Source organism: Miniopterus schreibersii (assembly GCF_964146895.1).
Source record: "Miniopterus schreibersii genome assembly, chromosome: 9".
NCBI lineage: Eukaryota > Metazoa > Chordata > Mammalia > Chiroptera > Miniopteridae > Miniopterus > Miniopterus schreibersii.
Genome location: NC_138118.1, coordinates 77,861,465 through 77,888,959, shown reverse-complemented (window position 1 = coordinate 77,888,959; position 27,495 = coordinate 77,861,465). Strand labels below are relative to the sequence as shown.

The 27,495-nt window shown below is 48.6% G+C and overlaps 1 protein-coding gene across 4 annotated transcripts in view; it reads left to right on the top strand.

Moving 5' to 3' along the window:
* PDE1C (phosphodiesterase 1C) overlaps window positions 1-27,495 on the top strand; it is a gene marked incomplete at its 5' end in the record, with an annotated part of 253,212 nt that overhangs the window by 84,916 nt on the left and 140,801 nt on the right. The window contains 3 exons of one of the 4 annotated variants that reach the window (XM_081147056.1): window positions 9,210-9,302; window positions 9,833-9,935; window positions 24,576-24,602. The exons of 1 other annotated variant lie outside the window; for it this stretch is intronic. In XM_081147056.1, coding sequence (XP_081003182.1) covers window positions 9,835-9,935; window positions 24,576-24,602 — 128 coding nt within the window. Of the gene's footprint in view, window positions 1-9,209; window positions 9,303-9,438; window positions 9,936-24,575; window positions 24,603-27,495 lie in introns of those variants that run through there. 2 more of the 4 variants (XM_081147054.1, XM_081147055.1) reach the window with 2 other exon arrangements.

Sequence of the window (27,495 nt, the reverse complement as noted above, 5' to 3'; positions counted from 1 at the left end):
CACTTTTGAAGAGCAAACTCTGATAAGCTCTCAAATTTAAATCCCTGCTTAATTGTCTTAAAAAAGCGAGAGAGAACGAAAAGTCCAATCATGACATTTGCAGAAGTCTTTTGGCCCCGAAATCTGCTGCAGCCTTTTTAGGAATAGCTTTCCCTCCTTCCCTTTCCCCACCGCCTTTTCTTTCACGTTTTAAACGATGTCCTTTCTAATCCTGGTTTCCAGGCCTGGACAGTAACCTTGGGAGGGAGGCGATCGCTGAACTCTACCCACATTTGTAATCGAACTGAATGATGTAAGTCTCCCTGCCAATATTTTCACATAAACACATTTTCCTCCGATGAGAATGTCGTTTCTCTACACCGCAGTTATCAAATAGAGTTCGGAGGTCACAACGAACAAATGCCCAATAAATCCTGGACTGAGTTTGACCTTGAAAAGGTCACTCATTGAAACCGCCTCTCGGACCAGCTGGTTCCAGCACACAGTGGGGGCACATAAATCCTGCAGCGAACGAACAGGAACAGTGGTCGGATGCCCCAGGCCGTAGCTGCAGCTTTAGGAGTGGCTTGCAACGGATCTGGCAGAAACAATCGGTTTCTGATACATCGAATCATTCACATATAGAAGAGGAGTGTGTGGGGAATTATTAGTGTGATGATTAAGATTTGGACCTACGGACAAATGAGCCTGATTTCTGTGTGGGGTGCAGAGGGTGCTCGGCTGTTATAAGGAAGGTGAGGCGGGGACTGAGTCTCAGAGATGTTCTTGGAGCCGGAGCAGGGGAGGGGAGCTATTAAGTGAAATATTTCTTATTTAGAGACTAATTGACTCCGAAGGCTCTGTTTGGTTTGCCCACAGTGAAAGGCAAATAGTTTCTAATGGGATCTTAATTGGCTTGATTGGAGCTATTTTCAAGGACTCAGCACTCTTTCCTTTCAGTGCCTTGGTTAAAATTCTCCAGCGCTTCCTGAACTCCGCTGAGGAGAGTAATTTTCATTTCTTCATCTGCATTTAGCCCAGGCCGTGGGGGAGCCTCATAACTACTGTACACGCCGGAGAGTCCACCTGGGTCCGTGGTGATTCAGGCAGCACGTGGGCACTTTCCGAGCCTCTCGCTAAGATTTGCTCTGCATGCTAATTACTTTTAAATTGTGTCTCTTAGTTTCCCTTCCTCTCCTTAAGTCAAGTCCCACTCCCTGCGTATAGGAGTCTGCTTCTGGCTCAGGAGCAGAACTGAAGCATATGCCAGTTTCTGATGGGTCTGTCGGTCTGTACGTGTGAAGGATTAGGGGCCAGATCAAGGCACCTCCTGGGGCTTTTTTTATTAGGATGTGTTAGAAGCGTGTGGGTGGGTGGGAGCATTCAGGGAGGCATTACTCTCTTATTCTCTCGGGTCTTAAAAATCCTTTCACTTCTGAGAATCACTGGAACTAGGATGGACCCTTGAGATGTCCCCGGGGACGATTTTGAAAACCCTGTCAGGAGCAGTCAGTGCCCCTCATTCCCCTTCTGTGCTGAAGCACTCAACGTTTGGCTCATCTGGGGGGGTGCCTGGAGGGGGGGCTGCGGGGACCAGGAGTGCAGCTGCGGTAATGGGAAGTTAACCCTTTATGCACCCGAAGGTGACCTAGGCAGTGCCTGACTGTCTTTCCCTGAGTAACCCCACAGTAGCTTTTGGTCTAGTTGAAGACTCCTTGGTTTCCATGTCCCAGATTTGCTCTTTGAGTATAGTTTATTTGGCAGGAATCACCTTGGACCATAAATGAAATACATTTCACAGCCCTCCTCAGAGAAGCTCAGTTGGTCCGTTGGTTTGTGACGCACTGGGGCGACAGGGATGGACAAGACTTTTGCGATCCCTGCCCTCCAGGACCCCAGTCTGGTGGACCCTATGGTAAAACTGCCAATGGGGAAACGAGTTCATCATCACTGATGAATTAGTTCAGTGTCGTCACAGATTTGGATGCTGGAGCTCATGGGTCTGGAGTCTCTTCACAATTCAGGTCACTTTTTTAGATCTTTCAGTATCTCTGATTAAGGCCAGGGGACATTTTGCTCCTTCCCAACCATTCTTCACATAGCAACCAGAGTCATCTTTTATAAACATTCATCTCCTGTTGAAATTCCTCCATGATTCCCGATGCACTTTAAATGCAAGCCAGACCTTAGATGTGCCAGCAGGGCTCCGCTAGGGCCTTACCTGCCTGCCTCTCCCCCTCCTCCCAGGCCACTCTTCCCTTTGCCACTTTACTCCAGCACAATTTACCTCCTTCCGGTTCCTTGACCACATCCTTCCTGCCTCAGGGCCTTTGCACTTGCTGTTGCTTCTTGTCAGAAATGCGTTTCTTGATACTTGTTACTTGGAAAATTCCTTTTACTTCTCCAGGTCTTGGCTCAGATGTCACCTGCTCATGGAGGCCATCCCTGACCACCTGGGTAGATTAAAGATGGCTATACAATTGGTTGAGCGTTGTCCCATGCACCAAAAGGTCACCGGTTCCATTCTCGGTCAGGGCACATGCCTGGGTTGTGGGCTTGATCCTAGTAGGAGGCAGCCAATCGATGTTTCTCACACCGATATTTCTCTCTCTCCCCCTCTCCCTTCCTCTCTCTCTAAAATCAATAAAAACATATCTTAAAGAACTCTGAGCTAGCCACATGGTGAGACCACTGGAGAGAGTGAGGGAGAGGTCCCAGCCTTCCAGCTGTCCCCTCAAGGGCCCCAGACATGTGAGTGAAACCATATTGGATGTTCTAGCCCTAGTTGTCCTCTGACTGCTGCTGAATGGAGCCCCAGAGAAGACCAGCAAAAGAACTGAAGACCACGTAATCCTGAGGGATAAAAGTGATTGCTGCGGGTTGAGCCACTAAATTTTTTATTGATCACTGCACACCTACTATCACATATGAATGCCTGGCACATAGTAGGTGCTTAGTAAATGTTTGCTGAATGAATGAATGAGTTAAAAAAGTTCCACTATTTATTTGTTTGGGGTATCCCCCCACTGAAAACAAAGACATGAATCTGTAAATCTTCTGTGGTGACAGTTCGGAAACCATTTTTGAAAGCATTTTTGTCCTGTTTTGTAAGTCATACTTGTTAAATCGCTATTCTACTTTGTATCTGCTACACACCCGCTCTGCTTATTTTAACGATTCCCCTTTGGCAGGAGTTTTCATACGGTAGTCCAGGCCCATCTCTGTCTGTGTCCAGCCTTTGCCATGGTCCCTTTCTTGACCCCCTTACACCCATCACACCAGGCCCCTGTCACTTGGGCCACCAGGCACATTCCCACTTCCCTGGAGTCTCTCTTCTCCAGCCTCTCCGCCTCCCAGGAGACCCCTTGCCTTCAGGAAGCCCTTGCCAGTGGCCCATGCTCTCAGTGGGCTCTCCTTATCTATACACAAACCATTAAGCCAAGTCCTGGGTGCAAGCGGAAGTTGTTCTGGAGACCCAGGGAGGAGGTTCAGAGATGATGGAGCCCTGGGCTGGCGGCCTGGGGACATCGCTTCTGGTCCCAGCTCTGCCACCATCAAGAGCAGGCCCTGGGCCCAGTTACTTAACTTCGTGCTGTTCCTCTTTCAGTGTCATCGGGAGCCTGGGCACAGGGATGGCTAAGGCCCCTTTCAACACTCAGGTTTCCCACATTCGAACTTGCTTTAGAGCGGTGGGAAGAACAACCTGCTGATTTATGTGCGTCCGGGGCAGAGTTTGGCTGACTGTCGCATCAGCGGTTTTACATGAACAGAAATCTCAGTTTCATTGGAACAGCCAAGTCACGTCTGCTGTGTTGGCAGTGTGTTCTGAGGGGCAGAGTGACCACGGGGCCAGGAGGCAGGGGCCTCGCCTGCCATGCTGCCCAGCCGCTAGCTGGAGGGTGGAACAGGCAGAGGGGAGCCCGTGGGCCTCTGGGGCCTCCTCCGCTTCATTTCTAAGCCGGGGATAGTCATACATCTTTCACTCACTTCAGGGTTGTCCTGAGGGCCTACTGTGTGTCATAGGGCATGCTTTCCTCATTATCAAGAAGTTATTGAAATGAAACTATTCATGTATCTGTTTATCAAGAGGCTCCTCATATTTACCTTGGGTGATCTTCCCACTCCAAGGTTCCTGTTCCATGTTGCAGTTTCCTTTCCTTCACTTCATGCTGGATGGATGATGGATGAGATGGGGGAGGAACTACTGTTATACGAGAGCCTCCAGTGCTTATGGCACTGGCTACACCGTGGATTTTTTTGTTTTTTGTTTTTAACTCCTTATGACGGTCCTCTAAGAGGAACTGTATTAGGATTCTTTTAGTTGTCTGATGGAAATGCGATTCAGCCTAATTTAAGTGAAAACAAGTGGGGGGAGGGAGTATTTATTTGGGTCATATAACTTGAAAGTCCATGGTAGCTCTGGCTTCAGGCATAGCGGGATCAAGGGGCTCAAAAGAGTCTTTCACACTTTTTTCTTTGCCTCTCTAGTTCTTCTTTCTGCTTTTCTCCGTGTTGGTGTCATTTTTCAGGTACACTGTCTCCACATGGTAAAAAGATAACCCTAGGGCCAAGATAACCTTAAGCCTTATAGCTTATTACATCAAAGAAAAGAGTAGACCTTTTCTCTCTTTCCCAGTCGCCACATCAAATCTCCCACAAGGAAGCAGGACTGGATCTGTTTAGTCGCGTGTCACCCTCACCAGTCACTTTGTTCAGAGGTACTGGGTGGAGGTCTCTGATTGGCCAGCCTAGTTATGTCTGTCAAATCTAGACTCAGCTTTTTTGGGCCCATGAAAAGCTTGGTGAGCCCAGGGCAGGCTGTAGGTCTCAAATCAGGGTATGTGAGAGCTGGCATCAAGGGATCCAGAGGTCACGGAGCCCAACCCAGCCATGGCTGGAGAAGACAACTGTCTTATTTTAGGTCCCACGTGATTCAGGGCCACTCCAAGCCCTTTCCTTTGCCTGTGCCACCTCCATTGGAAGGATTCCAGGAGCGCTTCTGTCAGAGCAACTAAAGGATCCTGCCAGAGAGAGGGGCGAGAACTGGGGGTCTCAGGCAGGTTCCGTAGGACCTGAGCTGGGACCTCATCTTGTCTTTCCTCCCATCTCCTCTCCCGCTCTCTCGGCCACGCTCTGCACCGTTGAGGCGTTGGCTACTCAGAGCCCCTGTTCAGAGGCGGCTGAGAATGTGGGTCGTCTGGGTGTAGCCAGTTCACTGCCTCTTCCCGCACCTCTTTTATCTTGCCCCTGTGCTACCTTCCATGCAGCGCCCTCATCTGGAACCCCCGCCTCCATCACCTTCATGTAAGTAACTCCATTCATCCACTTTCAAGGTTCAGTACAGGCGTCACCTCCACTAGGTAGCCCTCCTGATTTCCCCCCAGTGTTAGTGACCCCTCCACCTGCGCTCCTGCCATCCCCCTCTCTCTGTCATATGCCCTTTTACTTGTCTTTGCAGGGAGGTGGTGTAACAAAAAGACATGAGCGGTGCACTCGGGTCTGGTTTTGTTTTATTTGTTTGTTTATTTATTTATTTATTTATGTATTTATTTATTTATTTATTTATTTATTTATTTTCTGATCTGATTTTAAAACCCGGCTCCGCCACTTATTAGCTGGATGTCTTTGCAAAAGCGACCCAACCTTTGGGAGCTTCTCGTATCTTTACGAGAGCATCATGAACTCTTCTGAAGCATTTTGTTGAGGATGCAATGAGCCAGCCTGCGATGCGCTTAGCATGGCACTAACTGGTAATGGTAATAGTTGTTGTTATTGTAATTATTACTGAATCACGAAATCTTAGAGGCAAAAGGGATCTCAGGGGTCATTCTCACGCCGCAAAGCCTGATTCTTACTCCCTTGTCAGTCGTCCATCTTCTCCTTGAACTCTGTCATGGACAGGGAGCTCACTTTCTTTCCGATCTTATGATACTTAGTGCTGACGATGCAGAGGTTGGCTAGTACTGAGGCTAAGTTGCTATATGTCTCCTTGGGGGACTGTTTGAAATTGGCAGTCATAGGTATGTATGTATGTATGCGTGCATGCATGTTTATATATATTTAGTCATGTTTGACCACATAAGATTTCCTAGAAAGTCTAACTCAAAAAGCTGGGTTAGGAAATCATAGTGGAAATTAACTCCAGAGGAACATTGCGAGTGGCTTTGCATTTTCTTAGACCTTTTGTTTCTCGGTGGGTTTGCACCTGTTTTGTGCCTGCCTCTGAGCAGAGCTCCAGGAGAAATCGGGGTTGTCACATTGCTGCAGTGATCAGGCACACCCTGTCTGCAGTAGATAAAGAGAGAGCAAAACCCGAGGGACAGAATGATGGCACAGCTATAAGGAGTGATATTTTGTTGGCAGAGAGAAGACAAGCTTTCCTGATGTGGTTTAGAAAGAGCCCTGGATGGGAGCAAGGGACCTAAGATGTCTCAGTGCTTTGGCCTCAGTCCTCAGCTGGGAAGTGGGAGCATCGGTCACCCTGGGATGAGCTCAGAAGGCAGAGGTGGCCTTTGTCCCTGAGAACTAACTACTCTCCTGCCCCATTCAACCAGGGCAGCTCTGTCTTTACTTTTTTTTGTTAATCCTTACCCAAGGATATTTTTTCCATTGATTTTTTTTTTTTTAGAGCGAGGGGGTCCGGGGGGGGGGGTGCAGAGAGGGAGAGAGAGAGAAACATCCATGTGAGAAAGATACATCGATTGGTTGCCTCCTGCACGTGCCCCATCCGGAGCCGGGATCAAACCTGCAACTGAGGTATGTGCCCTTGGCTAGGAATCAAACCCGAGACGGTTTGGTCCATGGGCCAGTGCTCTAACCACTGCGCCACACTGGCCAGGGCTCTCTTTACTTTTTTAAAAAAATATCTTTATTGATTTTAGAGAGAGGAAAGGAGAGGGAGAGAGAGAGAGAGAGAAACATCAATGATGAGAGTCATTGATCGGCTGCCTCCTGCTCGCTCCCTGCTAGGGATCGAGCCCGCAACCCGGGCCTGTGCCCTGACCGGGAATCAAACAGCGATCTCCTGGGTCCTAGGTCGATGCTCAGCTGCTGAGCCACGCCCGGCAGGCTTGAAGTCTGTGGTAACCATCCACATCCCTTAGAAGATGTTATTTGAAATATAATACTCTGTTGCTTAAAAAAATTTGGAAACTTCTAATCTAGATGATCTTGAAGGTCTTTCTAGCTCCAACGATTATTATGGCCCTAAAATGAAGCGAAGTTATATCCTTATCGGCCTTCTAATACACGCTCAATTTGTAAAATGTTTCTAAAATGAAACAAAATCATGTTTTAGAAACTTGTTTTGAAGAATATTTTTTTCCTCCCTTTCTGATGAGCATAATTCAGTGAAAGGCTATTCCTTTCCCTTTTCTCCCCAAATGTGCTTTTCTCTGACTTAATCAAAATCCCACTAACACTAGGGAAAAGTCACAGGTATGGTGTGGGGCAGAAAGAAGACTGTCATCCTTTGTCATTCCCTACCCTTCCACGTGGTTGAAGTATGTATTCGGCAATAAGCATCCCTCTTGCTGACAATTCCTTCCCCAAGTTTCTCCAGTGACCTCAAAGACTCATACAGGTGGAACAGGCGTAAAAAATCTTTTTGCTTAAATTCTGCACTTTAAAGGTGTGGAAAACGGGACCCTGTGAGGGGGACACATTTGTATTGGATAAGGTCATGGGCCGTCACTCAAACTGTGGTCTCTGCCGGTCTAGTGCTCCTGCTGTTGGGTGAAGGTAACCTCCTGGTACGTACGTTTTCTTATTGTAAAGCAGGCTGGTAATCAGTGTTTGCCTCATGGCGGTGTTCCTCGGCTAGTGTAGACCCTTGGGACAGTGCTTGGACCACAGGAAGTTTCTGTCCCGTGCTCGATATTATCAGCTTTCCTGCATTTCCATATTTAGACAGGGGTCGTCCAAGGTGCGCAGTCTGACCGAAAGCCCCTTTGGGGACCTGCTCCTGTCTTGCATCCCCAAAACAAGTTGCTAAAATAATCTCTTAATATCTGACGCCCCTACCCCCAGGTGACTGTTCCCTGCTGGGTGACATTGGGTGGGCAATTGGTTTCATTCAGATAAATGAATTTCATGTTCACATGTTGGCTGCCTGATGCCTGGTAGAAATGCCTCAACTCCTCGAAAACCTTTAAGCACCGACTTTAATGAGGTGGCTTCAGATTGCGGGCCGGCGAGTGCCGCAGCCTTTGAACAGAACACGTCTGTCGTCTCGTCTCTACTGGACGGGACCAGCTAGCCACGGGGCCCCCATCGCTCTCACCTCTAGTTCCCCGAAGGTAAATGGCCACTGCCAGAGGGGGGAGCATTTAGGATTTAGACACTATGATTTTATTTTCCCTTATCAAGCTCCCATGAGTGGAAATTTACCCGAGTTCTCACCCTTGAGTGTATCTTACTTTCGAGAAGCAGGACAGTGTCTGATAGAGGAAGAATGCCGGGAGAACCATTACCCGCCAGGGAGGAAAATTATGGTTATAGAGCCAGCTGCACCCCGAATCTCAGGATCCCCGAGTCCCAGGTTTGAAACGGCTCCAGGGGAATGGTGGTGACTTCATGACTTCGTTTGCAGGGGAGCTTGACCACCAGCCAGCCCTGTGGTGCCAGGGCTGCAGTCAGCATGGGATCTGTCCCTTTTCAGCCCTGGGTCCCTCTGCTAATCGCCCCCCCCCCAGCCCACACCTGGCCCCACTCTGCCCGGGCCACCAGCTTGATTGATGTTGGGGGACACAGTGACATGAGTAGCAGCTTTGTGGAGCTGAAACTCTTCCTACTTTCAGCACCTGCCCCCCCATCACCCAACAGGATCCCCTTGAGCGCGTGGCATGAATCAGCCACTTCTACCGCCTCTCTGTGGGTTTATCTCCCCACCCCCACCGGGAGGGGGAGAGAGGACTTTGTAAGTGTGAGGTGCGGTGACTTGGGTCCCCATCAATTGCTTTGATCTTTCAAAATGGAACCGCGCCCAGTGCGCAGGGCGCGGGCCGCGGGCGGGAGCGCGGGGCGCTGACTCGGGGCCGCGGGGGCGCGGGGGGCGCGGGTCCCTCTCCTCTCGGGTCTCCGCCCGGCGCCCCGCGCCTCGCTCCGGGCGGGCTGGGGAGCCGCCGACACCCCCGGCGGGGCCCCTGCACGGGCGGGTCCCCGGGGTGCGAGGCTGGAGCCCCGCGCGCGCCCTGCGGACGGCGGCGCCCGGCGCGCCCCTCCCTGCGCGCCCGGGGGTGCGGGACCGGACGCCAGCCCGGGGGCGCTGACGGACGACTTTTCTCAGTTGTCAGTTTTCTCGCTTGTCAGCAGAGCTGCTGCTGGTAAGTGAAAGAAAACAGAGAGGGGCCCCAGGGCGGGCAGGCCGGGAGGGGGGGCGCGGGGCGCGGGGCCGGGGCGCGGGGCGGGGCCGGGGCGCGCGGGCCTCCGCGGACCCCCGCCTGGGCCGGCTCCCCGCTCCTTCCCCTCCCCTCCCGGCTCACTTTCTCCCTCCCCGCTTCCTCTCCTCCCCACCTGGTCCCCCCTCTCTCCCCGAAATCCTTCAGCTGCCACACTCATCGCTCCCCGGCTTTGTTTAAAAAAATACGTACATATCCAAATAGATTGGAGGCGCTTTCCTCCCGGGTAGGAGCACAGCCCCTGTTCCCAACATCGGCCCGGGACCATGGCTGGTTCCCCTAGCTGCCTCCCAGGGGCCCCGGGGCCCGGGGTGGCCCGCAGTCCCAGCCCGCTTTAAGCCTGGATTTGGGGGGGGGCGCAGACTGGGGGAGCGCACAGAGAAAGTGACAGGCAAAGGAGGCGAGGAGGGGACAGCCCGAACTCTCCCAGCCTCACTCCCAGTGATAACCTGCAGCTATGGAGTCACCGACCAAGGAGATTGAAGAATTTGAGAGCAACTCTCTGAAATACTTGCAGCCAGAACAAATCGAGAAAATCTGGCTCCGGCTCCGAGGGCTGTAAGTAAATCTCTTTGCTTCTCTTAACCCCCTTTCCCGCTCCCGTCAGTATTTTACTACATGGCCAGGCTCCCCCGATCCCGCAGGGCCCTTTCAGAGCAGCCCCGAAGTTCCACAGCCGCTCCTCTGTTAATTACAGTCACTGCTACCTCCTTTCCACGGCGACTTGTCTCTCTGACTGAGAACGCCTTGCTGTTTCCAAGTCATGCTTTCTTTGGGGGAAGGACACAGGTCTTTAAATTTCGGTTGTAGTAGCTTAGTAGCCACAGAGATGTTTCTGGTCCTCTTTTGCCCAGGGAGAAAAGTTTGGGGACTCAGGTCACAGACTTTTAACCACAGGAAGAATTTTCTCTGCAAAGTGCTGGCAAACATCTTGGCAGGTGGTCCGAGAACTGAACAATCGTTCAGATTCAACGTGCATTCTGGCTGCCAAATTCGCTTCTCCCTCTTCCCAGCCTCGTTCAGCTTCTGATATTTTCTTAGACTTCTTTCCAGCAGGGAAATGGTCATTGACAGAAAGGGCTATCTTGGAGGAAGGGGGGGGGGCAGCAGCAATCTTGGATTTCCTAGTAATCTGTGAGCAGTGAAGTAGGGTGTCTGCTTTCAATGCAGTGGCCAGAATTCTGGTTGGACTGATGGACAAAGATTTCTGCATTTCATTCACTTCATTGGGTTCTGTCTGGTTTTGGGTACCAGGCAGGTAGGTCCCAAAGACCCCTTCCCATAACGACCAGAAACACAGTTCATCAGGTATTTGACATCAAATATCTAGTGGTGTTTAAAAGAAAAAGCTTTTTTCCATGTATATTCTCTGGATGTCCTGTTCCTACCAAAGGCAGCGAGGGGGCCCAGACAGTTTGTTTTGCTAAAACAAAACAAATAGAAAAGGCACAGATCTCTCAGTTAGCTCCATCTTAGGGGAGGCGACCTCCCAACTGGGATATTCTCAAGGGAAGCCAAGGTTGTCTGTGTTTCTTTAAGGGGGTCCCTATTTAAAGTACAATTTATAAAAGCCCTCCCACAGTAATTCATGAGCTCCACTGCTATTGATCTAAATGGGAAACCAGGCCAAATAGCAGGACACTTGGAGCATCTGGCTGCTGCAAGCAGAGGCTGTAACTTATTTGGAAATTTTGTCTTTCTGGCTGGCAGGCTGTCCTTAACGGTGGAGGCACAGGCATAGCGCCTGGGTCTGAGCGGAGTTTACAGTAAGCTTGTGTCATGCGGAACGAACGTGACATCTGATCGTATTTTGGTGAACACAGAAAGTTTGTTGCATCCACAAAGCCTGGGCCCAGGGTATACAATGTCAGAGTGGTGACAGGCTGGGTCTCCTTGCCATCCCAGCTGGAGGGACTCACAGCTCACCCTCTCGGGAGGTGCTTCTCTCTGGCTGCTTTACAACTCTCACGACTCCCCGCAGCGACGCAGGCTGGAGGGGAGCCTTTGGGCGAATCAGGGGGCCTGAGGGGGGGCCCTGTGCCATAAAGCATTTAGCGGTTACAGCTCGCTTGTAGCTTTCTCTGTTTCATGCCTGTTAGGCTTCTCTCCCCAAGGTTCTGGATGTCACGTTATCCGCTAGTCTCTCGTATCTACTCAGCTCCCAGTGTCTTTACACATAAAACGTGTGGGTGGGTTGATGTTTTCCAAATGTGTGCTTTCGGATCCCTCTCTTTACCCTTCCCGCTGGAGAGCTGTTGCTTCACTTTCTAATTTGTAAAAAGGCCACGTGACTATTGTTATTATGACATATATGTATACTACAGTTTTACTATGGTTATGTTTTTACTATGACTTTTTTTTTTTTTTAACATAACAGTAATGCTATATTAAGTTGCTAAAGACTCCGGAAAGCCAAACACTCTTATTTATACAACTCGGAATAACACTTTTGCAGCTCACAAAATAGAAATCCCGAGGGGATGGAAGCGTGTGTTTGTCCACACAACAGACTCTCAGTTAGAGAAAGGAAGCTGCTCTTTCAACACTGTAGAAACACCCAGTAGCCACAATTGGATTTTCGTGTCAATTTATTACCATGACACCCTTCTGAAGGGCTTTGGAGGTGAGCACAGATGGTCAGGGGTTCAGTTCTGCTAGTTGGACAACTGTCAAGTCTAGGACTTGGTCGTCTCATGCTTGGACATTCAGTGGTGTCTGTCTCCTTCTCGTCAGTATCCGCCCTATTTAATCTATTGTTGAATTTTTCGTCTCCTCCCCTATCCTGTAAGTTCCTCGAGGACAGACACCCGTGTGTCTTGCTCCCTGCTCTACCTCCAGTGCTTAGAACAGGGTTTGGCACATAGTAGGTGCTCTACCGGTAGGTGAGGACAGAAGCATAAAGACCTAAGTGGGAACCTTTTATTATTTGAAATGAAGATGAATATGGTCGGCTTACAGGCCATGTGACCTAGCAACACTGGATTCCGTAAGCTAGAGGGGAGCAGGTTTTATTGACATCGTTACCCAGGTTGGGCACAGAAATCTAAACCGAGGTGGGTCTGGGCAAGATGTGGCAAAGCCACGGCCCAGGGCTGAATCCCACTCTGTCTGTCCGTCCCCTTGCCTGTCCCCTTTTCTGCACAGGCCCGGAGTGGCCTTGCCCAGCAGCAAGAGGGCCGCTGAGGCCGTTGTCTGTCAAGAATGCCCAGTGTAGGATACAGGAGATGAGCGTCTCTGCGTTACAGCCCCCATCCCTCTTCCATTTTTCCTCTTTATTTTCTTTGATTTGAATACTATGTATTTTATTTTAATTTATTATGCTTATGATCTTTCTCCTCCGAGAGAACATAGACTCCCTGAGGACAGAGGGTTTTTTAGGCCTGTTTTGGTCACTGGTGCGGCCCCAGTGTCTACGATACTACCTGGTGTGCATGAATGATCAATAAGCACATGAAACCTGGGGCTGTTTCGCACGTTTCTCTGAGAGAGAATCAGGGAAAACTCTTAGCCTCGCCTTGTAGCATCGTCAACTCACTAATAGTGCGTCGGATATTGGAAACGGGACTTTTGAACACTTTCTGCCCCAGCTGAGATGACAACACCCCTCGAGCTTAGGTGTTTACTCTCACGATGACTGTCATTTCCCCGCCCACCACTGTCATCCCCGGGGCCGTGGTCCCCAGGCTCCCTCTGCAGCCGACACCCTCTCCCGCACCTGCTCGCACGCCTCTAACGGGAAGGGAGCGAACCCCGCACACCCGAGCTTTTCTCAGTCACATCTGTCGGAGGCGCGCTTCTCCCTGACATTTCGGGGAGGCGCCTTTTCTTGTTTGTTTCCCTGTCAGCCTCAGTTGTAGGAGTGGGTGGAATTTTTAAGAGCCCCTCCCAATGGCTGTTTTGCTTCCATTCGGGGAAAATACGAGAATGGCTGTGTGTGGTTCCTCCGATGATGCGGGGGAGCCTCACGGCTGCACAGGTTTGAATCATGACTTGTACCTTGGGGCCTGACCAAGAGTTTTTCTTTTGCCAGGACAACAAAAAGATATTTCTGTGCTTTAAAAAGAGTGGAAAGCAAAGAACAGCTTTCACTTGCCCTGTGATTCATGGTCACAGCTGTAAGTAAGCTGTCCCCTCTTCACTTTGCCCACCTATGAGGTAGCCAGTGTAAGACGTTTGTGCTCATGCAGCCCTGTCAAGATGATGATCAGCCCCAACCCCACCGGCATCTAAAGTAGTTTTATGAATATAAAGGGAGGTATTGGTTACTAGGGTAACAGATAGAGGCTATTGCTTTTATCTAACCAGCAAGCTTTCCCACCCCCCTTATTATGGGAACAGACCCTGTCCCCACTCACCCGGGCAGGGGCAGATCTTGTCTTGTTTTGTAGACCAGTGGCCATAGCAACGGGAAGCATGGCAGGTCTGGAGGGATGGATGTGAGAGCTGTTCAGAGGTAGACTCAGCAGGGCTTGGACATGGGCTGAGGAGGGAAGTGGGATCTAGGGTAACTCCCAGGTGTTTAGCTTGAGTCCCCAGGTGCTATTGACATAGATCAGGATCAGCGAACAAGGTTGCAGGTGTGGTTGTGGGTGGGCGCACAATGAATGGAGAGTAGAGATCGTGACTTCAGTTTGGGACGTATTCAGGAGGGGCCTGTAAGATGTCCTGGGGGAGATGCGGTAAAGGCATGAGCAGGTGAACAAGCAGGCCTGGAGATGAAAGGAAAGGTCCGGATTCTGGATTAAAGATGTAATGTACAGCCCAACAAAGTACAAAGAAAAATAATAATATATACAAATATGTGTGTATATGTATATGTGAGTGTGTATGTGTCTGAATGATGCTAAATTAATATTCTTATACATTTTATAAGTAGAGAAAACATAGTTTAGTGTGACCCCCCCTAAATAGTCTGACACAAGGTGCCAGAAGACACAAGTTCATGCTTTATAACTTTTCACATGTATACAGAATATACAAGTTCATGTTTATTTCTCATTGGTATTTACTTGCTTAACATCTGGGCAAGGCCAGCTAGCAATCAATGTACATTGCTTTGCTTGGAGCTCTTATCTTTACTATTTGGTATCATGCCCACCAAACATGGATTTGGAGCAGAAACAGAAACCTGGGGGGGTAGGCAGGGTCGTTTCCAGCATTCCAAGGACAGAAAGAGACCATGACCCAAAAAGCCAAACAGGATCAGGTTCCCATCACAGACTTCGTGGGGACTACTGGACATGAGTGACACATCGGGACACAAAGCCTGGAGCCCAAGCCCACTGTAGATGGGCCTGGTGAAGCTTGGCTGGATGGAGGCTCCCTAGACCCTGCAGGAGGCTGTCTTGTCATCTGGGCTTGGCCAGTGGGCACAGCCTCCTGCTGCTGCTCCACAGGTGCCCTTTGATGGACACACCCGGCCTTTGTCTCTTGGGACAGCCCACAGCCCTTCCACGACACCTCTGCTTCATTCCAGACCTTTTCCTCTTTAAGGTCTTCCAAAAATGGTCATCCCCTCCATTTCCACTCTCTCCCAATGGCCAACAGTCAACATTCTACCCATGCACAGCTTTCCTTCCCCTTAAGGCAGTCAGGAGAGTGAAAGTTTAGACAATCATCATGAGAGCCCATTGAGTGTTTTAGCTGAAAGTCCTAGTGGACATCTAAAGAACATTGTATTCTGTTAATCCAGAGTCCAAACAACCAAAATGATTAACTCAGACTTCCCTCACTCTAGAGACACGCAGAGTGTATCCGGCAGTGAGAGATTAATCCTTGGCAGGTATTCCCAGGTATGTTTTAGGAGTAGTTCAAGTTCAGACTGATCTCCCCCTCCCCCCACTTTTCTGTCTCTACCTCTCTGACTCTTGTCTCAGGATGACTGAGGGGCTTACACTACATTTCAATCCCCCCCGCCCGGCCAAGTGTGTTACATTGAGTGTCCTAGTCCAGGTGGATGTTACTTGGGAGCCCTGTCTGCTAACGATGGGGAGTGTAAACACTTTCATGAATAGGGGCCTCTGTAGTGCATTTGTGACACATGAGGACTAATGATCATAAATCAAGCTTCATGAATGTTGTTTGGAATTGCCATTCTGTCTATAAAACCACTGGAATTAGTCATTGTTAGAAAAAAGAAAAGAAAGAGCCATTCGAAGCACCCCTCCTGGGTGTCAGGCCATGGTTTCCGTGAAGGTCACTGTAGCTCAGGAGAGTCCCTTTGAATGCTCAGCTGAGCCCAGCTGACAGTAGAGCGCTCAGCATGGTCCCAGGGAATGCATATGCTAGTTGGGTTTTTGGTGGTGGTGGTGCTGCTACTGTTCTCTGTTTTGGATTTTGGCCTCATTTTTGTTATATTTAAATTGTTAAAATTTATAGCGTCCGTGTCCAGATGATACTACTGAGAGAGAGAGACTTCAGAGGAGCTAGGAAGGACTTTGCTCCAAGGAGCTGTTGTATGGACTTAAATTCGCCTGGGATGGTAAATTGCCAATAGCTGCTTTCTGCTAGGAGTAGGTGTTTTTTTTATTTTTTAAAAATTAAATTTATTGGGTAACATCGATTAATAACATTGTATGAGTTACAACTTTATAATAATACAACATCTGAATGCTCCATGTGTGCTCACCACCCAAAGTCTAGTCTCCTTGTCACCATGTATTTGACTCCCTCTACCCTCTTCTCCCCCCTTTGTGTCTGTGAGTTCGTTTGTTTATTTATTGCTTTTTGTTTTATACACCACATCTGAGTGAAATCATATGGTTCTTGGTGAGGGTTGGGAGGAAGGGCCTAAGAGAGGAGAGAGGGAGCGGGATACCCCTGGAGTGGATAGAAAAGGCTTAGAAAAATGAGACTGGCTGCTGGAGTTGAACTTGTGGAAGGTACAGTTTTCGTTCTGGCTCAGTCTGTGTGGGGAAATCAAAGTAGAGGATTCATTGAAGCAACTCTGGATAATTCAATTTCAAAAACCTACCAGTCCCCTAACTCCACGGATAAACCTGTGAAGAGTGAGATTTTCCTCTCCATCCTCGGATTTCTCTCCACTTGGGCAGTGTTGTCACAGACGTGAAGAAATATTTTTGTTTTCGGCCTTTCTCGTTGATGTTTATCTAACCAGGAGCCAGGCTCTGGGGAAGGAGGTCACAAAAATCTCTTCCATTTCCACCCACACAGTTCCCTGTACTTATAACATAGCAAGTGGTTGTAAATATGCAACTAGAGGGATAAGTCATTTATGCAAAAAAGTGCTACTTGGACTTCTATAAGCGTGACATTTACCTTCTATTTTCTTTCTCTAAAACCTTTCCCATATTTTCTCACTGGTGCCGCTGATTAGCTCATTGCCCAGCTTTGAGGAATAGATTTTTAGCTACAGGGAAATACAGTGCTTGGTATGCTTAAAAACCTTGCTTTCCAGAGGAAGGTTTCAGCTTTCTTTGGGGAAGGGTCCCAATTGGGGACCCGTTAGGCAGTAATCTGAGTGCCGGAATTTTTAACCCAGGCCCAGGAGAGAAGCGGGGCGCAAACAGGAGATTGGGGTTTCTGAGTCTGGCCAGCTGTCTGCAGGCAGAGGCGGGGGCTGGGGAGGGGGCCCTGCAGACACCGGCCTGCGGGAAGGGTGCAGGTGGGCCATTCTGGGGGAGCTTCCACTGGGGTTGTTTAGTTCAGATTGAACCTTCTTTCTTCTCAAAGATTCTTCCTCTTTCCACTGCCAGCCTGCACTAGATAGAAACAGGAGGGAGTGCAGAATTGATCGCCTTATTTACAGCTCTGTTTCCGCTTAGCATTCTTTCCTTCTTCACACTCGCAGCCCTCACCCCCAAACTGCACGGTCAGAGGCTTCCTTCATTTCTGTTTCATCTCCTCCCTTTCGGATGAAGGTATTGAAGTTTTGTAGTTTGAGAGTTGCTGTTCCTGACTATGGCCTTCCTTTTGTAAGTGTCCAAATGAAGGGGTGAGAGTCTGTAGGAAAATTTCCCTCAATAGAAAACCCAGCAGAAAACTTGTTTAGAAAAGGTAAACAGAAGCAACCCTTTCCTAACTCTTGGGTTATTGCAGGTGAAAGTGAGTTTAAGTCATTTCATTATTTTTTATCTTTTGTCTTGCCTTGGATCTTTGGCCAAACAGGAAAATATAATCATTGCCCACGTGAATTTTTATTCTGTAGCTCATCAGTTAAGAAATATTCGAACCAGTAAGTAAGTAAGAGAAGAGAGGCTCTCACTTTCTCCAATGTCTTTTTTCCCCCTCCTAAATAGTCTACTGGAAGGTGCCAGGAGACCGCAATTGATATATAGTTTCTCGTTGGCATTTACTTGCTCAAAATATGGGAAAGGCCACCAAGCAATCAATATACATAGCTTTGCAAATGTAGGTTTTAATATACGTGTCATGGCAATGAAATCACTGGCAGAAATGAAGGACATGTACAAGGACCTTGTATTCTCAGCAACATGTAGAGTAGTTCATACAAATGATTTAAGACACATTCAGTGGAAGTTTCTAGAGATACCCAGTTCTGTTTAGCCCGCATCCCATATGCCAATGAAAAACAAAACCAGGGGATCTGGTGATCGTTCAGACCTCTGTCATTTCGCGGGTGTTTGTGGCATTTCATCTCTGTTCGCTTTCCCACGAGTGAGTCACACGTGACCTGAACTCCTGCGACCGTGTAGTCAGCTCCCCGTCTTGTTGTGCTGTTTGTCTGGGTCTGTCCTCCAGTTTCCTCTCCCTTGAGGGAACCGATGGCTGAGAACCGCACTTCCCAAAGCTGTCTGTGCATCTGCAGCAGTGACCTCAGTAAGAAAGGACAGAGACGGGATCTGATGGGATCTGGAACCTAGGGAGTCATCATCAGAAAACCTGGAGACCGCTCAGGGCAGAATTGGGTTTCTCACACTGCCTGTGTGTGGTTGTCACCTATCCACCTGCCCAGAAAGCCTGCTTGTGCCCAACCGGGAGGTGCCTTGCTGTCAGCTTAGAAACTGAACACAAACTTTGGTTTTTCGATGCCAGCTTGTTTGAATATTAAGCCTATTTATAAACCTCGTGACTGCAGCACCCATATGGCTCTTACTCAAAGATACTCACTTTTAAAAAGTGAAAGACTGCCAGGCGCTTCGTAATTTCACATCAGAGCTTAATGGACTCTCGCTTGTCCGGGCTGGGCTATCAGGAGTGAGTCCCGAATCATCCGTTTTACTGGGGAGGAGTATGTGAAACTTTTACACTTGATGGTGGGTGTGCCCAGTACTTGGAGAACTCCTAGCCATCGAAAAGCAAATAAGGCCCTTTAAAAGCATCCTCGCTCCCACATCACTGTTGCTTTTTGCTGTTTCCTTGGTGTCTCTACTCAGTTTACTGTGGACAGAGCCATCCCTTGTGCCGGCTCACTTTCAGCCTTCTCTCCCTGACTGGGGGCAGGAGAGGTAATGTGAAGCTCAGGGTTTAGAAGCTTCTGCTGGACAACACAGCCATGGAGAGCTTTGGGGGACCTTTTAAAATATTGGGGGCCAGTGCTCTTTGCCCTTCAGTGGTGTTCCGATCTCCGTATCCACCTGGCAGAAAGTGATCAGCTGGATGTAAATGGACTGGAGCCTTTGAGGGGTGATTTCCGAGCTCATCGCTTTCTCTGTCTGTACATGAGTGTGCACACATACCCATGCACACATACCCATGCACACATACACATGTCCACATACCCGTGCATACATGCCCATGCACTCATACCGGTGCACTCAGACATGCGCACCCCCTTTGATACTTCTGGGCAATCCACGGTTGCCTAGAAAAACTTAAACAGACATTGATTTTCATTGACGACCAGGAGTCTTCTGATTTGCTTGCCGGGCGAGTGGATGTGGGTCTCCCAGTAATTCTTGTCACAGCCCCTGTTATCTCAGCGCGGGCCTGCATCTTGGAGGGCGCTTAGGGATTCTGAATGAGCAACTCATGGGGGTTCAGTTTTCAGGGACTTATTGATGAAAAGGATCTTTGTTGAAAAATAATTTAGACATTTCTAGGGGTTATTATGGCGTCCGGTGTTTAAATGCCCACTTGCACTTTCTTTCTTCCTGCCTTCAGAGCGATGGCCACCCTGTCGGATTAGGGGCAAGATGCCGAATTAGAGGAGAGTGCGTGGCTCTGCTAAGCTGCCTGGGACCGCTGGCGGGGGCATCTTGGTGTGCAGCCTGCAGGGTCTCTCGGGCAGGGGGTGCGGGGGGTGCTGGGCAGGGCTTCAGCTCCTCCTCTTAGCAGGACCGGGATTAGCTCCGGCTCCCTTTGTGGCTCAAGTATCCTAAAATAGGGAGAATGGGAACAGTAAATTTTCCACTTTTGAAACCAGTCTTCAATCTTTTTCCTTTACTTTTTAAAATCAATGAAACACTTTTTTCCCCTAAAACAAAATTTGGAAACCTATTGAGCTCTGATACCATTATGATTTATTCAGCATGTTTGTTATTAATACAATAGCTGACTCTCTTGGACCTGTACTGGATACCCAGCACTGTGCCAAATGTAAATAATTAGATTCATTTAAAAAATTTATTTTATTATTTTATTTTATTTTATTTTATTATTTTATTTTATTTTATTATTTTTTAAATGGATCTTTATTGTTGAAAATATTACAGATGTTCCCTTTTTTCCCACTGACCCCTTCCACGCCTCACCCACTCCCTGTCTGTTCAGCTCTCACCGCACCTTGTGAAGCACGTATTGATGCCCAGGTTTTACAGCTGAGGGGACTGGTGGTTGGGAACATGATGACAGCTGCTAAAACTCACATGACTTATTGGCCACAGTAAATTGGAGAAGGGATTTGAGCTCAGGCAAGTGATCTGAAGCACTGAGCTGAAATGCTTCTCCTACAAACAAACAAACAAACAAACAAACAAACGTTGCTGTCAGTGTGTGCACGTGGTGTAAGCAACTGTGTGTGTGAAGGGCTGGGACCACTGGAGAGCAGTTTGGAAGGCGCCGCCCTGGGCCCCTTGGACGTGGCTTTCAGCCTGTCCCCATGAGGATGACCTGCCCCTGCCTGATGGAGCCGCTGTGCTCTCTCCATGGCCCACACTGCCAGCCTTGCTAGATCCCAGAGCCCGGCAGCTCCCGGCCGTCTTCTTCTTTCTCCGTCAGCTCCAACCGGCTCCACAAACCTTGAGAATAGTGATGTCTTGCTCCAAGTTTCCAAAAATTAGACATCGAAAGTAAGTTTGTGACACCAAAAGAACCCACTTGAAAACATGCCCTCGGTCTCTCAGGGTGTGGATCCGGGGTAAATTCTGTTGACGTTTTTTAAAAACAAAAGGCCCAAAATAAACGGGGTTCTTTCCCAGCTCATTTCCTGTGTTTGGATGGAAAGAACCCCGTATGCTCTATTGTAGCTTTTGTTTTGTCTCCTAAGTTTCCTCCTGGCATCCTTCGGCTTCTTTGCAGAATTTCCCCACTTTCTTTGAAGGCCTCAGAGTTTGCTTTCGGTCTCAACCACTTTAAGGCTCTGTGTCCTTAGGTAGTTACTTAAGCTCTCTGAGCCTCCCAGCGTCTGTGGGAGGTCAGAGTGAGTTCATTATATAACAGAGACGGAGCAGAGGAGGTGCCGGGCAGTCACAGGCCCGGCCTTCTCTCGTGGATTCCCTCGTGTGCGTAGGGAACCGTGGCTGTGGGAGATGCCCCACGGCTTGGGAATCTTCAGCAAACAGAGGGGACATGAGTAGAAAGAAAGCACCGTGGGGATCAGTTTCCTGATAAACTAACTCATTCGTTTCACAACAGTATAATGAACACCTGGCATTTGCTAAGCACTGTGTCCAACAAGGGAGAAACTCTAGCAGGTACCAGACAAGCCATCATTCTTGCCACCAGCACAGCAGATCATCACCTTCCAGAGTGATAAGCACAGTGACCCACGAAAGGGGTGCTTCTGAGTTGGGGAGGCCCTGGCGGGTTTCCGGTAGGAAGTGAAGTCTCAGCTGGGAAGGGAAAGGTGAGCAGGGCTCGGTCAGGCCTTGCCGATCTTGCCCAGTCGCGTTGATCTGTGAGCAGGACTTCAGTAGGGTGATTTCCACAGACCCGAATTTTCTCTTCTGCTTTAAGCACTGATCTTTGAACAACAGCATAAGATGACACTGTTTGGATTGGGTCTGTCTTGATTTGGGGGCTGTCTTTGTCTAAAAGGGATAAGATAGGGAGGGAGAACTTTAGGACCTGGGAAGCCAAGAATGCATCTGTGAGAGTGCAGGGTGTCAGGAAGGTGAGCTGGACTGAAAATCATATTTTTGGTCTCTCTTTCTTTGGGTCAACCAAATGCACGACCCACATTTTCACAGGTGTGAGTGGCAGGTGCAAATGATTCATTTATTTGGCCAACAGGCATTTGTTGTGTGCCAACCATGTGCAAGCGCTTGGGATAGATATAGAAATCCACCTGCTAGGACCCTTGGCCTCAAGAGGCTCAAAACAAGGGGCAAAGGGACCTAACAGTTTTAGAATATCCCTTATGTGGCTTGCACAGTACCTGGCAAAGTCAGTCCATTACACCCTGTGAGATAATTCCTCCTACATGATAGATGTGGAGAGTGAAGCTTGATTTTGCATAGAGCTTGTCTGAGGCCTTACAGCTGGAGAGGAGGGGAAGCTGGGTTTTGAACCAAGTCTATCAAAGATGAGACAAGGCAATGCAAGAGGTTACTCCCTTTCCCAGGTATCATCTTTAAAAATAAAAGTATAACCTTATCACTTTGGAAACCTTTGTCCTTAGCACTTGGCAGCCTTCTTATTTCTATCTCCCTCCATATCTGGTTGGGCCGGGCCGGGCTGGTTTGAGGCCACTGGGCTGCCCTCCTTACCTGCCCGCCGCACATGACATATTTCTCCGTGTTGAAACCCCACCCATCAATCAAGACAAGACTACCTCTTTCATAAAGCGTCTTTAGCCACCCCTCGCATTTTTGTTGTAATAAAATAACACTTCAAGTACATGTCCTAACTTCCTTTTTTAGTACTCACGTTCTTTCAGACAGTGCATCTTAGGGTTATTATGAGGATGAACGATGTATGTTAAGTGCCCGTTACTGGTAGGTGCTGAAAATGGGAGCTATTCTTATTTTTGTTTATCTTGGATTTTCTTGGTGCTCCCAGCACTGCCTTTGTATGGTCCTTGGCAAATGCTGGGAGAATTCTGTGGAAGCCGAGAGCGAAAGTTGTCTTCTTCCTGCCCCTGAAGACACCCTCTGCGGATGGAACTAGTTGGGCTTCTGGGTAGAAGCCAGGGGCGTCCAGCGGGCGCTCCTCCCCCCTTCCCCTTGGGCCTGGCACTCTCAGCGGGTTATTTGCTGGTCCTGCTGGAGACTCCTCAGCCCAGTTCATTTGACAGCCGTTCTAATGAGGACCGAGGGCAAGGGCGCACCCACAGCTCACTGTGCTCTGCGCCTGTCGGTGAAACCTCTGCCCTTGGCCACTGCCCGGGGGTGTGAGTTGTCACTGGTGATAGGGTCCGTGTGTGAGAGGGTGGATGCTCAGCGCACATGCCTCACAGCTTTTGGAGGGAAAGCAAGGCACTGTTTTAGGCACTGGGATACAGCAGGGAAGCCTACCAAGAACCTGCCTTTGGGGAGCCGACAGTCAGGGGGGTTAGCTCATTCATTTCTCACCACGAGCTCTTGAGAGAGGTGCTCTGATCTTCCCACTTTATAGCTAATCCAGTTAGCTGACCTCCGTCCCTATTTATATGATCTAACGCACACATGGAAATATCTCTGTCTATCCATATAGCCCCACATATGTGTGTATATCTATCTATATATGTAACTATGTCTATGTAGGTGTATGAATATTTTATGTTTTTTTTCTAATTCTATTCATAATGCTTATTTTAAAAAGAAAATTTGGAAAATTCATGCAATTAAAAATTAAAGAAGCGACCCATGACCCCGTTACCCCGGGGTGATGGTTGTCATTGCGGCGTGTTTGCTTTCGGATGACTAGGTCTCAGTGCGCATCTCACCAGGGTCGCACTGCAGGCTCTGTGGCGGGCTGCCTTCTTCACCTGACACCTAACACCAGCAAGTACGTTTCCACTTGGACAGAGCTGTAACAGGCCACAGGGACCCTGAATTGGAAACAGCTGTGGTGCGTGTTTGTTTTTTAAGCGTGTGACATGCCTCTCTATCAGCCGGCCGGTCGGCGGCCTGGCTTCCTGGTGCAGTGACTGTAATGGGCAAGTGTGGAACTGAGCACTTGTGGGGAGCACCGCGCTTCCCGGGGATGCTTCTCCTCCCTCCCCCTCCACGGAAGGGTCTTCAGAGTATGCAAAGCTGACCCGGCCACGAATGACACGGGATATGGAGAAGTAAACTTTTATGGCCATTCTTCCATTAAATGTCACTATGACCTGGGTGAGAGGGCCAGGTCGGTGTTAGCCCCATTTGATAGACGTAGAAGCCCTGAGACCAGCAGGCTTGCCCGAGGGGAAATGGGGACTGTAAATAGGGGAGGTGGACAGGACTCAGTCACTCCTGCGTCCTGGGGAGGTGTCCTTCCAGACCGAGCCCGCCGCCGAGCCCTTAGCACGGGGCCGATGCAGCTGTTACCTTTCCTAGACCTTCCCATTGCCCCTCCCTTCATCGTCCTTCCCCAGGACCTTGTGTCTGATCTTACCCAAGGTTTAGCCGCATAGTTATGCATTTACATTTTAAGAGGCACATCTTTAAAGGGACTTCAGTGCGAGACAATGGGGTAGTAGTGACGGTAGTGACAGTGCAAACAGCTAATGGTTATGGACCATTTACGATGCACCAGCAGAAGAAATGCTTTATAAGCCTCTGGCCATTTACTGCTCAACAGCCCCATGGATGTGGGCAATGGAAGGGCTGGGATCGGAACCCGGATCCTGCTGTTTTTAAAACTAGGCCTCAGCCAAGATGCTGCAGCGCTCTCAGAGGGGAAAGGAGAACATAGGGGGCAGAGCCATCGAGCTCTTGGGCTGCTATTTGTAACTGTGAAGACCACAGTTATATGCATCTGGCCACAAAATACCACGATAATCCAAAGCTTTTAACTGGGCTCCGACCCCCACGCCTCACAGAGGGCTCCTTCTGCAAAGCGTTCCCTCCAGGCCCATCCCTCTGAAGCGACCTTTCTAACCCACTGCCCACTGCAGACCCTCTCCTGATGTGTGTTTATGCTTCTTTCCTACAGGAGAAAATATAAGAAAACGTCCCAGAGGTAAGAGCCTCCTTCTGAGGAAGGGCAGCCGGTTGGGCGAGGCATTCGGGGCACAGCTCTTTGCAAGTGTAGCTCATAGAGGACGTTCATTTGTAATAAACAGTCTCTCGGTCCCTGCTCAGCGAGTTGCCTGCTTTATCTCGATCGCTACTGCTGTTGTAATTAAAAATTGATCGTAGGCACTCAGTGTGGCACAGTGAGTGTCCACCTTCACACGAGAGGGGACCCTGTGGATTAAAAAGCATGTTCCTGCTGAGCTGTCTGGTGATTTTGCTAAAACCGTGGCTAGAGAGGGGCTGGGCTGGGAGGGGGGTGGTGTGTGGGTGTTGAAGATTTATGGGTGGGGGCACAAAAGGGTCTTTAACTATACATTTTCGTGTTTGACTTCTCCTTTGCCTGAAATTCTCCTTTGCCTGATTTGCTGACAAAGTGCTGTTGAGCTCAAGGCATGAGTACAAATTCCTTGAAGGGCAGCGATGGTCTTTTTGATTTCATAGTGGGAGGGATAATTTCAAGAAGAGTCTCATCCATCATCACCCTCCTTTACTCCATTTTATTGAGAAGATTTGGAAAGCACATGCCAAAGAAAGAGAGTTGCTTAGACCTTTGGTTCACCAAGCATTCAAAGCCCACCTTTCGTCTCAAAGGCTCGTGTCTGCTTTTCATGGATTGCATTTGACTTTGGTATCATAGCTGTAGACAGATGCCATTCAGATCAAGAGTCACTGGTGCAGTTAGAATGCCAGTAGGTATCAACAGTGGTACTTTCAGATGACCACTTTAGTGTTACCTTTTCTAGTGAGTCAAGTTTGAAATTATTGTGTCATTTATTTATTTTTTAAAAAATATATCTTTATTGATTTCAGAGAGAGGAAAAGGAGAGGGAGGGAGAGATAGAAACATCAATGATGATTGAGCCCGCAACCTGGGCATGTGCCCTGACCAGGAATCGAACCCCTATCGCCTGGATCCTAGGTTGATGTTCAACCGCTGAGCCACGCCCGGCTGGGCAGTGTCAATTATTTTTGAAAACATGTATTTTGCCCTGGCTGGTGTGGCTTCATTGGTTGGGCATCGCCCCATGCACCAAAGGTTCACCGGTTCAATTCCCAATCAGGGCACATGCCCAGGTTAAGGGCTCAATTTCCCATAGGGGTGCATGTGGGAGGCAGCCGATCGGTGTTTCTCTCTCTCACCCTCTCCCTTCCTCTCTCTCTCAAATCAATAAAATCATATTAAAAAAAAGAAAGCGTATTTGGTATATCATACCATAGCAGAGACTCCTATGTCCTATGGTTTTCAAATAAAGTCAATAGTCCAGAGTAGTGGTGTGATAATTTGATATGCATTACAGAGGTGTACCAATCATTGGGAGAAAATGGACTGAAACGTGAAATCTTCCTAGAGGTTGCTATACTTTTCTAAATATAGTGAACTGATACAGATAGCTGAATAATCTTGTCTCGTTCAGGTTCATCGGGCTCATGGTAGTAATTGGATATGAACCACTGAGCAGGATGTAAATGAACCACTCGAGTTAGAGAGCGTAATGGGCTTCAGTAGTAGAAGGTAATTTATCACTTTCACAGGCAGTTAACCTGGGGTATGAGATGTTTCCAAGTTGCCTCAGTTTTATTTTAAGGAGAGATAAGTGGTCAGGTAAGAGTGTTGTTACAAGAGAGCTGCTCAAACCTGGCCAGTTTCAAATTACTATGTAGATTATTTTCGAAAGCATATTTTTGCATATCTGACGTGAATGCTGTTGCATTTTTTTATTATGCTGATGTAAAAAAACACCACCACCAGGCTGTCTTGTACCAGCTTCACTGAAGTCATGTCAAGTGCAAATTAATAGCGGATTGGTTTGAGCTATCTTTTTAATCACCCACATATTTTCTTATTGGATAGATCCATGTCTACTAATCTGTCATTGAGCAGCAAACCATCCCTACACGAATGGCTTAAACCAACTGCTTTTTCTTGCTCATGCTTTCGTGGGTCAGGAATTTGGGAGCAACTTCGCCGAGTGGGTTGTATCTGACCCACCTGGTGTCAGCGGCGGCTGCTGGAGGTGGAGGGTCCACTTTTAAGGTCACTTCTCCACCCACACATGGGGAGCCCTTGTGCTCCTTGTTTCCTCTCTCTCTCCACATGGCTGACATCCTCCAGGGTGTCTCCATGACAGCCCGGGATACAAAAATAACCTACCTCTGTGTAAACTTTTTTTTTTTTTGGCTATATTTCATTTCATTTCACTTACGTATTTATTCACCTTTCAAGGCCACGTTGAAGGGAAAAATCCACTAGCTTTCAAAGCCATCATCACCCTACTCAACTGAGGCAGACCTTTCTTTTATTTTTTTATTTTTATTTTATTGATATGAGAGAGAGAGAGAGAGAGAGGGAATATGGTATCGACTTGTGGTTCCACTTATTTCGGCATCATTGGTTGCTGCTTGTATGTACCCTCACCAGGGATTGAACCCACAACCTTGGCGTATTGGGACGATGCTCTAACCAACTGAGCTACCCGGCCAGGGCCTAGATACCTTTCTTTATATATTTCATCAATGACTAGGCAGATCTTAGTTGCCCAAGGGAATGTTTTGATGACAATGAGTCTCACTTTTAGCATTAAGGGAAATGTTACTCATCTCTGCCAAGACCAGAATTTCAACCAAAAGAATGGTAAGTGCTCTTTACTGGATTAGCAAGGGCACCAGTGGCTTCACCCTGCGCAGAAAACCCTACTGGATTAGGCTTTAGATCAACATGATTAAGAGGAACCATCCTCCTGCCTTGCGAATGAGCCTTGTCCACGGGGCCATTCATTCCAAGACATTTGCTGAAGCGGCGAAACAGGAATTTGACAGCTGGAGAGGCTTACACGGGA